General features: G+C 44.3%; 1 protein-coding gene across 1 annotated transcript in view; it reads right to left on the reverse strand.

Annotated features, from left to right (window-relative positions):
* Positions 1–13,447, reverse strand: part of EEFSEC (eukaryotic elongation factor, selenocysteine-tRNA specific) — a 573,771-nt gene that overhangs the window by 420,086 nt on the left and 140,238 nt on the right. Inside the window, exon 4 of the mRNA XM_069206246.1 lies at positions 9,874–10,038. Coding sequence (XP_069062347.1) covers positions 9,874–10,038 — 165 coding nt within the window. The remainder of the gene's footprint in view (positions 1–9,873; positions 10,039–13,447) is intronic.

Here is a 13,447-nt window from a genome sequence, read left to right on the forward strand (position 1 = left end):
AGTTGGTGGTAACCTGGTGCAATTTAAAAAAGCACCCCAGGGTGCTTTTTTAAAAAAATTTCAGAACAGCACACTTAAGCCCCTTAGGTTTATGTGTGCTCTACAGGTGCACCCCTATTTTTTGGATACACCCAGGGGGTGTTTTGCCTTTTGCCATCCCTGGATCTGCATTTCCCAATTAGCGACTTCTTAATAAGAAATCGTTATTTAGGAAATGCAAAACCAGCCTATTGACTAAAATGCAATGGGATTTCCTAATAGCGATTTCCTAGTTGCGATTCCTACTTCGCAGAAAACGCTATTAGGAAATCGGTATCCCTGTACATAGCATTTTGCATTTCTTAAATAGTGATTTCTATGAAGTAGCAATTTAAGAAATGCTAAATTTCATTTTTGTACATCTGTCCCTAAATCTTTAAAAATCTGAGGTGGATAAGCACTGAAAGCAAACTTGAGATTTTACTGGTTTTCACCATCTGTTGGAATCTGCCTACAACGAAAAGTTTAAAGAACTCTAGAGTGACCTTATATTATGTATTGTTTTGCTGCGCCAAATGTGCATCATTGGCAGCATGCAGGCATTCAGCTATATTTATGGATTATGGTCATTTTCTCAATACGATTTAAGCAGGGGCGGCTCCTCCATTTGGGCGGAGGAGCGTTGCCCCCCCGCCAGCAGCGGCAGCTGCAAAACCTTTCAAAGAAAAGGATAATAAACCATGTTTATTATCCTTTTCTTTGAAAGGGGCGGGCCACGGGGGTGACATGCACTGATGGGGGAGTGCTGTGCACTCAGAGCACATCTGTGTTTGGCCCGCCGTCTCGGTCTGGCCAAACACACATGCGCACAGTGCTCTCTCCAGCCCAGCAACTTTGTTGCTGGGCTGGTGAGAGCCTGCATAGGCTCCCAGTCTGCCTGGGAGCACCCACTCCGAGCCAATCCTGACACTGCTCTGAGCAGTGTCAGGATTGGTGCAGGGCAGGCTAGGAGCCTGTGCCTGCCTGGAGTGACGAGGGAGGGCGGCGCACAGCGAGTTAAGTGTTTTTTTTAATTTATTTTGTAATTTAATTTTTACCCGACCCACCCCCCATCCCCTCCCCCCACGGCCCACCGCCCCACCCCTTCCATGCAGTGCGAACCGCGACTGGATTTAAGGCTATTTGATTTCAGAGTTCTTGTGAGGGAACAATGCATGGGGCAGTTGGGAATCTAAATGCAGAAAGGGATTTAAATAATTCTGTCTAAGGACATGCTCAGCTTCTTCTTATTCTGAATTAATGTATGATATGAGCGCACATGTCTGGTATTGCATTTTACATATTTTGCTACATTGTTACATCACCACTTTTGTAAACCATTGCAGAAGTGGCCCTTTGGAGTTGAGCAATTTTCTCTAAAGCTTTTTGAAATCCGTGAATTAAAGGCCTGATGATGGGAGCAATTGAACTCTAGCAACACATGAATATTTCCTCGTGCAAAAATAGATTTTACAAAGGAATTCCAGCAGTGCTACTAGAAGCCCTTGAGAATTCTGAAAAAGTAAATAAAATACAGGAGTAAACCTATGATGGAAACTTCCCTAGGTGTTATGACTTGGGTCCATTGTTAGTTCGAGGAAGAGGATGGGGAGACGCAGTACAGAAAGACTAAAATTGATGACCAGGTGATTTAATCAACCTAATGGCACATGTATTACCCTATCAATATTTTTCTGGAGAGGATTTGTAAGTTAAAAAAAAGGTAAAACAGTAAACCCATCACATAAGAATGATGTACTACACCACAAAGCGTAATTCATAACTATATAGAAAATGCGGAAATTAAGCATGTGTTCATGTGTAGTCTAGATACACAGGCAACCCCAAGCATTGCTTACAACCAGTCTTACATTAACTTGCAATTCAAAAAAATGTGTACTTTACAAAGTCCTATAAAAAGCCTTGAGGTCTTTGCTTAAGATGTTGAGAATGAGTTTTACAAAGAAGTCATTGCTGCAGAACATCTGTATCAATATTGTGATATCCCTGGAAGGGCAGCACTTGTTTGTGATCCATAGCTGTGCGCAAAGTAATCTCAGCAGAAGAGAGGCTGGAAGGAAGGTCAGGAGTTTAAGAGTCTCTTTTATTCAGGGAGAGAGAATACAAGTGGTTATTCGGAGGGAGACTTGGAGAAAGAGCTGCAGGGTGGGGGCGGGAAGGAATGCCAGAAGGAAGGCGGCCAAGCTGCGCGCCATTAATACAAAACATACCATTGAACTCTGAAGCTTTTGTGGTTTCACTGCGCTCCTTCCTGGTGAGAGTGGGGCAGTCAGGGCTGCCTGATTAACTCTTGAAAGTGTAATAACTTTCTGACGCCCTGAACGGTCAGCTCTCATTTAAAGCAGCGGCCTTATGCGGTTACGACTGTTGACCAGAAGAGGGAGCAAGACTGCAGCAAATAACCTTAAAAAGGTATTTCTGGTAGGAGAACGGAAGAGCCCAGATACGAAAATTTAATTTTGTGCGTGACACGAAAATCTATGCACTGTAGCTAAGCTTGAGCACCACATGTGCAATGATAAACACAGTTTTCATCAATCCCCCTAAAGGGACATTCATTTATCAATCCCTTCAATAAACCGCTCCATTTAGCCTTTCTCTGTGTTGTCTGCACTAAGTGCCAAATCCACTTCTCTCAATTTCAGTTTATCAACCGCTACTGTAGAGCCTTCAACAGTGTGACCTCATCCAATATGATCACATTAAATAACTATATCAACGCTTCTAACTGTGCTAGAGTTTAATGATTATTACTGATCTCAGCATGGTCCTCTCATCATCAATATCACTGAGGCAAGGAGGTGACGATAAGAATGTCTTTCAGGTGCCCCTAAACTCAACAATGGGCATGTCACTGGTTAGAACAGGCTTCCCATGAAGTGCCAGAGCTCTAGCTGAAGAAAAATTATTATGGGTCAAATTGTCACCAAGGTGGGTGCTGTGGAGGTATAATAATTGAAGCAAGATCCTCAGAGGTCTACAGAGCCCCACACACAAAGGAGCCCCACACACAAAGGAGACAGGTTACGTGGCATCCTCTGACACCACTGGAGGGAAGGCCCAATTACAGCCACATAAACAGTCAGAAGGGGAGGCTTTGGCGATCCCACCGAAGAATTGACAGTCACACCACAAAAAACTTCACATGCTACCAACAAACCATTTAATAAACACACACATGTCCCATGGGACTCATTCAAGGTGAGAGTCCTCTTTGTGGCTTAGAGGACTGCAATAATTAATAAACATTTCTCCACACAATGAAAGGAGAAAAGCATCTCATTGGGTGATTCTTGGCCCACTTGGAAACAAGATACAGTAACTGTCGCACTTTACAGATTTTTGGACATTAAAGAGATTACTGTTGAATTGTTGTGAGAGGCTCAACCCAATATACATGGTGGTTGAAGGGTCAGATGACTTGGTCCTGATGAGACCCTTTAATTAGCACGGGCTTGAAACGTCGGCAGACACCAGGAGGTGTATCGTGAAGCAGAGGCATCTACTGCTCGCAGATTGTTTGGTCACATGATTCCTGGCCCGCTTGGAAACAAAATAAAGTGATGGTCGCACTTTACAGAATTTTGGGACATTAAAGAAATCACTGTTGAACTGTTGTCAGAGGCTCAACCCAATTTACATGGTGGCTGAAGGGTCAGGTGATTTGGACCAGATGAGACCACTTACCGAGCACACGGTTGAAACGTCTACAAACCCTCCCCTTGGTTTTTGTTGAGCAAAATCATCGCAATAGGAGGTACTGTGATGTATGGCACAACCTCCACGTCTTTATAACAAATGTAAAACCAGGGGACTGTACAGTGTCATATATATATAATTATATTGTTTCACGTTTGAGCTCTCCGTCATCTGCACTTAGTTCACCTTAGACTGCATGTGAATTACAATATGTATCTTATCTAACATTTACAATTGACAGAAATAACAGGATTTATTTTTAGTTTGGTCTCCAGTGTCTTACAAACATTTGCTGCATAGAGAAATGTGTTGTTATTAATTATTGGATTCCTCTAAGTCAGTGTTTTCCAACCTTTTGACTTCTGTGGACCCCCACTTTATCATTACTGGATCCCAGGGACCCCCACTGAATCACTATTGGAATCAGGAAACCTCCCACTGAGTCATTACTGGAAGCCGGGAACCCCAGCCTAAACATTGTCACTGATTTGAACCACAATACAATACACAAAAAATATAGAAACAAGCATTTTGTCAAACACATACACAAATAATAACACATTTGATATAATTTGCAAACAAATAAAATAAAAATAAATACATTTTTTAACTTTAATAGGAAGCTTAGAGCTTTTCCAAATTCAGTTGAAGCCACACATCGTCCATACTATATTCTGTTTGATGCACCTGTGCTGTTGCCACACACTAACCGAAGGATACTAATTTAATTTTTAGCTTCCAATTTTGAATTCCTTGACATTTACAGTATGTTTTAAAATTTTCAACTACATTTAGCCACTTTAGTTATATGCACTTTATTTATCTGTTAATATTAGTTCATTTTCAAAGCAGTCACGGACCCTCTGAGGAGCCTTCGCGGACCCCCCAGAGGCCCCCGGACCACAAGTTGGGAACCACTGCTCTAAGTTATGAAGAGTTATCCCACCTTGAATGAGTCCTACAGGACATTTGTGTGTTTATTATATGTTGACCCTAGTCCTGGTGGGCGTATAGGGTAGTCCTTGTGTTAGGCTACACGGCCAAGAAACAAGAAGGGTCTTGCACATGCACAGTGCTACGACACAGACATTTTCTGTGTGTTTTCGCACCGTGAAAACACGCAAAAATCTACTAGTGCAAATGGTGGAAGTGCGTTTTCACAGTGGGATGGGCCGTAGAACAAAATACACTAGTTTAAGGGGGGTGTTAGTCTAGGGGTCTGTTCTCGTAGAAAATATTTTCCCAGTGGTTAACTTTCATTTTAATAAAATTGAAGTGCGATTTTCAACACATACAACCTGCCTGGTATATGGGTAGGGTCGCCTGGGAAATTCCTGGAAACTTACAAAATTATGCCCTGGCCCTTCCAATGTGTCCATGCCACAAAAACTGCTCAGGTGCCAGGTAGTTCAGCATTGTTACAGGGCAATTTGCACCGGTGTGAGGAAAATGTACTACTGGTGAACGGTAATTTTGCTGAAATTTGCACAAGTGACAGCTCAATCACAACGTATCACACAAGTAGGCCCATAAGCATGTGCAAGACTCATAAAAAGGTGCCAGGCACAAGTGTAAATTGCCAGCACCACTGCAGAATTCTGCAGGATGGGGTCAATAAAAATCTATCCACCCGTTAACAATTCTTTTATTCCACCCTGTCTTTTACGCTTTCTTTCACATACAGATCACCATCCGCCCTCGCATTACCAGCGCCTGTTTTTCTGTCTCCCATTATAATTGTTTATGAACAATACAGAAAACAGCAACATCTCCTCATTTACAAAAATATTACGTACAAATGGCAACTTCTGAAATTTCTAAGCCTTAACTAAATGTTAATAATACACTAGACAAGAGCACGTCTTTTTACATACTGTGCATTCGTTTACAAAGCAAAATATTTTACAAATGCAGTTCATCTGCTCGTAGACAGGACACATTTTGTGGCAAGCAGGGGAATTGAGACACCGTCTGTCCGGGGATAAATGGCGAATTGCCCAGGATCACACAATAGGTTTAAGTGGTGCTTGCAAGTATTAGAACTCAAATGCCCACTTGGCCGGGCCACTTGTTTAGCCACTTGACGGTGTGCTATGTATCCGTAGTTTCATCTTTACATTCTGGATAAACCTCGACAGCCGCCTTTCCCACCGTCAGTCGCCTCACAGCACCCAGCCTCATTTCCTGCAAGCCTTTCTGCAGAACCTGCCTTCTCTCTAAGGCAGGGGTCTGAAAACGGGGGCGCCATGCTCTGCCACGAAGGAGCATTATGCAGATAGCAGTGCTTTGTTTTAAGCAGAAAAGCAATTATTGTATTTTTAAAAAGGTAACAGACCGTAACTGCAATGTTTAAATAAGGCTAGACATAGTTATACATTGCCAATGTGATAGAATAATTTGTGAAAAATGTTGAGGGGTGGGAAATTATTTTTTTCGCACTTGGGTGGGTGGGGGTTCGGCATTAAAAAGTTTGAAAACCACTGCTCTAAGGTAATCAGACCCACATGCCAAATTCCAAACACGAAGCGCGTAGAAGGCCGACCGTCTATCTCAGGCCCTCGCTGATGCTACTGTTTATTTGAACTGCGCCGGTTCAAGCGGTCAGGGGCGTCGAGGCGCATTAGCGGAGCGAGGCGCTGATGTCACAGTGATGTGTTTAGCAGCGGCTCTCTGGATGGGCCCCGGTGCACGCTGGGCCTGTCAATCTCCCTGGCCGAGGGGGGAGGGTGCACTCCGGGGTCACGGGATGCCGTGAACCCAGGCGTGTTGTGACATGTGCGTCCGGCCTGCTGGGCTTCGTGAGAGCCTTTGACCTCTCTCGGGTTTCTCTGCCTCTCACGAGCCGGGCCACTCCTGACCCAAAGGGGTTCTTGCAAAACCACTTCATTAGTGATGCTGTACATGAGCCCCGAGTCTGTACACACCACTGAAGTAGGTGTGATGTGCTGTAAACTATAGTACTTGTGTAGGCATATTTCTAGTGTCTGAACAATAACATATGCAATAATAAATCAAGTAACCATAGTTTTAGTGAGAACGAAAAAAAATGACAACCATACGTGATTTATACTCCAGCAATAAACTGGCTTGTCTCTAATTGAGCGATTGAGCATTATTGCCCTCTGCACAGGGCATTAACGGCTGATTGGCCAACGCACAATTATGATCCAGAACCTAACAGCGAGGCCTCCCCGCACAGTGGTAATACATTTTATACTGCCCAGCTTAGCAGTACATTTTATCTTGGTCCATCATGCTGAAATTAGCCCCTGCGACCGCCAGTTACACAGGGACTGACACAGCAGAGCTTAAACAACTGAGCAACCTCTGTACAGCAGCGTGTTACAGTCTGAAATATCCATACAAGGGACCTCTATGGCTTTCCCTGTGCTCACATGAGTCTGCCTTAGGCATTGGTGTTCAATTACAAAATGTGTGGGGATCTATGACACAGCGAAAAGGGCCACAAAAGAGGTGATGTCCGGAATGCTAGACCATGGGGTGTCTCACTCCGAAGATCAGACCTAGAAGAGAGGTCCAGCTTTCTAACTGGATGCAGGAGCTCCAAAATGCTCATCTGTTGGGTGGGATGCCCTTGGCTTCAAAAGTCACAAATTTGCAGAACATCTGATGGGGCTTAACCTTGATTCTTTTACTTGGAGCACAGTGCGTGGGGACACAGGCCCATCCTGGCGGAGGATCCTGTTGAACTGGCCGGGATGGAGAACCTCACTGAAAGTTGGTGCAGATTGGACTCAATGGGTGGTACGCGCTCGCGCTAGGCGAGCACCTCAGACCTGCGCTAGCTTCAGTCTACGTAACAAGTGTATCCACACCACACAACACCCGCTCGTGGAGTCCACTCACGGTGAGACGACCGTGCGGGTGGAGGACCAGAAAAGGAGACACAGGACCCACAGAGCGTGAGGAGCAGCCTTAAAGGCACAGCACAGTTTTTTTCTCTCGATAGGACTAAGCCAGTACATCAATTGTGCTATGTATCACTATTCTTTCATTTATATTTTAAAAATTAGGGTTATTCAAGAAGTTAGTTCTTGATTGCTACTCCTTTAATTTATGCCGAGAAGGACTCTTATTTTAAAAAATAGTTTACATTAATCAAGTAGCCTTTCTAGAGTCAAGGGCAAAGGGCTAGTAGGTTTTTAATAGCCTTCAAAAACAAAGAGTTGTTTGTTCTTATCAGCATTGGCAAGTGATCACAGTAATTAATGAGCATTCTAGTGGTGATCTATTGGGCAGGATAGACCCTGTGAATTACTGCAACGCAGTCACCGTGTTGGTTGTGTCACTGTCTGCAAAACGCACGCTTATTTTACAATCTAATAGCCATGGGGGATAAAGTCACATATTGGGGTGTCCATAATTGAAGGTCACCATCAAAGACGTCCACTAGTGATCACATTATGCAGGTCAGATACTTGGTCGATACCCATCACGCTCTGCTCGAAGGGTCAATGAATTCCGTTCGTCTAGGGCAGTGAGTGGCTTTAGAAGATATGCACTCAGTGCTCCCCATCCCCATTCAGCTGCCACTTCTGGGGACACCGAAGGAGCGATCTATACGACATGTAGATGCCCCCTGGCTCAAACTAGACTCCAGCCTGGAAGACCGAGCGCCTGGCCTTCCCAGGGCAATCAAAATGTAAAAAATAACATTACTTGCAGTACTGCTCCTCTGTCATGAAAAGTTTTGTTGAATTCATGAACGTGGAATATCTCCACCTCTCTGCGGAATCCCCAGCATACTTTTATTATGACAAGAAAAAAAAAGTCTTTGTTTTTTTTTGGTAAGGGGTTTTCTAAACTCACTATCCCCTTGTGCATGACCAGAGAAAGGCCTTTTGTTTAATATGGACTGTTGTTGTTTTTAAAAAAAATAAAAACAACTTGTCTGCATAAATTAAAGAAACAATGCCCAGGAACTAACTTTTTGAAAAACCCTAATTTAAAAAAAACAGGAAAGTGAAATAATAAGGTCTGCAAAGATATAGCTAGTCTAATTGCTAAACTATGCAGACAAAAAAACTGGGCTGTCGTCAAAGCTGCAGGCTGACATGGATATCTCATAAGGCATTGCTTCAGGAAGGTTGTCCTAAGTGACTATACTGCTGGCTCACCTGGGTATCTCATAAGGCACTGCTTCAGGAAGGTTGTCCTAAGTGACTATACTGCTGGCTGACCTGGGTATCCCATAAGGCACTGATTCGGGAAGGTTGTTCTAAGTGACTATACTGCTGGCTGACCTGGGTATCCCATAAGGCACTGCTTCGGGAAGGTTGTACTAAGTGACTATACTGCTGGCTGACCTGGGTATCCCATAAGGCACTGCTTCGGAAAGGTTATCCTAAGTGACTATACTGCCTTAAAATGACAAGGAGGACCTTAAGAGACTGTGAAGGAATAAAGGTGTGAGGAAAGCATCACTCAAGATCTACTGTCCCTCCATCAGCTACCACGAAGGCAGATGTTTGCTTTCTTTAATTTATGTAGATGTAGTTTCTTTAAAAAACTAGCCCAAATTAATGGAAATTTATTTTTATGATCGTAGGCCTAGAGCTAACGAGCTTATAAACTATTTTATTCAAAGCGTTGTTTTTGCTTGTTAACATAAAATTGCTCCACCGATCATACATAGAGGTGGAGATATTCAGCGTCCAAGGATATCCGCAGTGATCCTATGACGGAGATTTACTATTACGTCATTAAAAAAGAAGAAGGAACTGAAAGAGCTAGGTTTCACCTTTCATTTAATATTTATAAAAGCTGCAGCCCTTCAATCCACATAAACAGCCATTAACATCATAGTTCACTCTTGCATGGAAGCCACATTTAAAGGTAGATTTTCGTGGATAAGGGAGGCTACTGTACAACGCCTTTTATAAATCCTTCCGATGATGTACAACACTCTGACATCCAGAAAAATCAGAAATAATTAAACTTGTGTTTCCTGTGCGACCTTGCACACCTATTTGCGCACCTAAAAACCACATGACGTAGTTCTCAGAAAGTCTTTCTCTCTGCAAACACACCAACCTGACGCAGAGTAGGAGCACATGAAATGGTGATGAAAAAGATATTTAAGCTATCTGCTGGGTAGGTGATGGGAAGCCCTACCTTCAGCGCTGGGATCTCCACATTGTCGTTGAGGCTCACGGAGCCAGACAGGATAGTACCGGTCATCACCGTACCCTGACCCTTGATTGAGAAGCAGTGGTCGACAGCCATGAGGAAGGGTCCCGAGGGGTCTCTTGTCGGCAGGTAGACCTGAGATGTCAAGACCTGGAAGGGTAAAAAAGGTGATGCTGTGAGGCATGGCTATTACCTCTTTGAGGCATCAATGAATGACCAGTGCGCACACAGCCTGCATGCAGCAGGCCTACAATTTTGCCAGGCTCAGCAGTATAGCACACACTACCAGCCATTACAGCTGTAGATCGTATTACATAAGATTTGCACTAGTGAAATAAACAAGCATTTGCAATGTAATTGGTCTCACATTTGCTCGAGTTAGAGCTATTCGCGTTGTAAATTCCTAACTGGACTTTTCTTGCCACATAAATTGAAAATGAAAAGTAAAACAGTTGACATATGCGAGCCGATTCAAAGCGCCATGGCCGCCATGAGCACGAGTGCCAAGGAGAGCCACAAAAGGAAAAAGAAGTTTGCTCGCAGTCAAACATCTCGGGAATCGTGCAATTATCCATGTAACTGGGGCAGTCTGCAAGGCGGCAACAAAGTCGCCCAAAGGAGGACCAAACGTAAAGCACTTACCAACGATAACAAAGGATTTTTGAAAGACAAGTGCACCGTAAGCTTTCCCAGGAAACTCAAAGCTTGGATCGTATACTGTTAGAAATGGTGTCTCTAGTTGTCCATGGTTTTCACCCTGACCAAGTAGGGACCCTCACTCTAGTCAGGGTAAGGGAGCCACACAGCTAAGATAACCCCTGCTCACCCCCTTGGTAGCTTGGCTAAAGCAGTCAGGCTTATCTCAGAGGCAATGTGTAATGTATTTGTACGCACACACAATAACACAGTGAAAACATTACAAAAGGACTCTACACCAGTTGTAAAAAAAAGCCAATATTTATCTAAATAAAACAAGAACAAAATGACAAAAATCCAACATACACCAGTAAAGATATCACTTTTTAAAAGATGAAATGAGTCTTAATCCAGAGGAATCAATGGTTGTATCTTTTTAACACACAGTACCTAGGATGCATCAAAAACAAAGATGATGCGGGCCGCAGAGGTGAGGCGCCGGAAAAACAAGGCGATATGTCGTTTCCTTACTGTGCAGAGGAGGTGATGTGTTGATTCCCTACTGTCAGGGGTGGTGATGTGTCAAATCTCTCCTTGCAGGAGAGGCAGTGTTGGTTACTTACTGGCAAGGCAGGTGATGTGTTGGTTACTTACTGGCAGGGGAGGTGATGTGTCGGTTCTCTCTGTGCGGGAGAGGTGAGGTGTTGGTCTCCAGTTGCGCAGCCTCGGTTCCTTGCTGCAGTGCAGGGTTGATGAGAAAGTGATGCCCAGGGACGATGCGTGGAAAATCCAGACGCGCCGTGATGACAGAGCCACTGTGGAACAAGCGCTGCGTCGGCCCTATAGGCACTGTGTCGTTTTTCCACCGCAAGACAGGCACTGCGTCAATTCTTCAGCCGCAAGACAGGCTCTGTTTGAGACTTTTGCCACAAGACAGCCGTGGCATCGATTTTCAGCAACTGCGTGTTGATGCGTGGATTTTCTTCCTCAGGACACCAGTTTCCACTTCCATGGGCCCCAGGGACTGGATTTGGCACCTCTTGGAAGGCATGACTCTCAGCAGAAGAGTCCAGGCACTGGCAGATAAAGTCTTTGATGTCCTTTAGACTTCTAACCGGAGGCAAGCTCAGTTCAAGCCCTTGGAGAACCTTGGAGAGCAGGATGTAGGAAGCAAAGTCCAGTCCCTTCACTCCCAGGGCAGATGCAGCAAGCAGCAGGTCAGCACAACAAAGCAACAGACAGAGTAGCAGTCCTTCCTACGGCATCCAGCTCTTCTTCCTGGCAGAATGTCCTCAGTTCAGAAGTGTTCTAATGTTGTGATCTCCGAGGTCTAATACTTATACTTATTTCTGCCTTTGAAGTAGGCAAACTTCAAAGGAAAGTCTTTGTTCTGCACAATACTCTGCCTTTCCTGCCCTGGCCAGAAACACACTCCAGGGGGTTGGAGACTGCTTTGTGTAAGGACAAGCACAGCCCTATTCAGATGCACGTGTAAGCTCCTCCCTCCACTCTAGCTCAGGAAGACCCATCAGGATATGCAGGGCACACCTCAGCTCCCTCTGTGTGACTATCTAGAGTGAATTCACAAACAGACCAACTGTCATCCTGACCTAGACGTGTATTTCACAGACAGGCAGCAGGACAGAATGGTTAAGCAAGAAAACGTTCACTTTCTAAAAGTGGCATTTTCAAACATACAATCTAAAATCAACTTCACCAAAAGATGTATTTTTGAATTGTGAGTTCAAAGACCCCAAGCTCCATATCTCTATCTGCTCCCAATGGGAAATTACAATTGAAAGTTATTTTTAGGCAATCCCATGTTAACCTATGGGAGAGATAGGCCTTGTAATAGTGAAAACCGAATTTAGCAGTATTTCACTATTAGGACATGTAAAACACAGCAATACACGTCCTACCTTTTAAATACACAGCACCCTGCGCATGGGGCTGCCTTTGGCCTATCTCAGAGGTGACGTACATGTAGTAAAAGGGAACGTTTGGGCCTGGCAAGTGGGGGCAGTGGTAAAGTGCCTAGACTCCTAAAGCCAGCAAAAAAGAAATTCAGCACAAGACCGAAACAAGAGGTCAGAAGCCAAAAATATAAGGGAAACCACGCCAGCACAGGATCAAAACAGGAGGTCAGTAGCCAAAAAGATAGGGGAAGCCACAGCTATGGTTGGGGATCTGTGGAATCTGGGGAAAAAAACAGATGTAAACATGATGTCCATGTTCCTCTAGACCTATGGGTTGCACTTGCAGGCAATACTATACGGGGGCAACACTATTCTCAAATGACTTAAAGAATCGGCCAGTATTAAAGGGTCCACCTTGAGTCCTTTTTCTCAGCTGGGAGGCAACAGGCATGGACTGGGCAGGATCTGCAGTTTCTTTAACATGTAAGCTGACTTGCTGATGCCACAAGGCTCATTTATAACACACAACAAGGTGATGGACGAACGCCTGATTTAGTCTCAGCCACTGGAGATTGCTCCGACTGTATTCTAGTCCATCTTTTTTCAAGTACTGTCGCTCCAGACAAAGACCCACCTTATGCAACTCAGTACTGGTCCTGCTTCTCTTGTGAAGAGTGGATCCAAAATTGACAGGCACGACCCCCTTCAAAAGGGAACACAAGCAACCCCAGGCCAGTTTTTCCTTTTTTGGGTGCAGTTTCAGTCCTGTGGTACAGGGAGAGCAGGACCCATGTCTGAGCAACGTCACACTTATGGAATCAAGTGAAACACATAACAAGGTGATGGATGGAATTCTTTAATTAATCTCAGCGACTGTTGATTGCTCAAAAGTATTCCAGTGCATCATTTTTGGCCCACCATACCATTCTATACAGAGGCCCGCCTTATGCAAATCAGTACTGACCTTGCTCCTCATGGGAACAGCCCATCCCAAAATCAAAATCTCT

This window comes from Pleurodeles waltl, chromosome 9, assembly GCF_031143425.1.
Source record: "Pleurodeles waltl isolate 20211129_DDA chromosome 9, aPleWal1.hap1.20221129, whole genome shotgun sequence".
Taxonomy (NCBI): Eukaryota; Metazoa; Chordata; class Amphibia; order Caudata; family Salamandridae; genus Pleurodeles; species Pleurodeles waltl.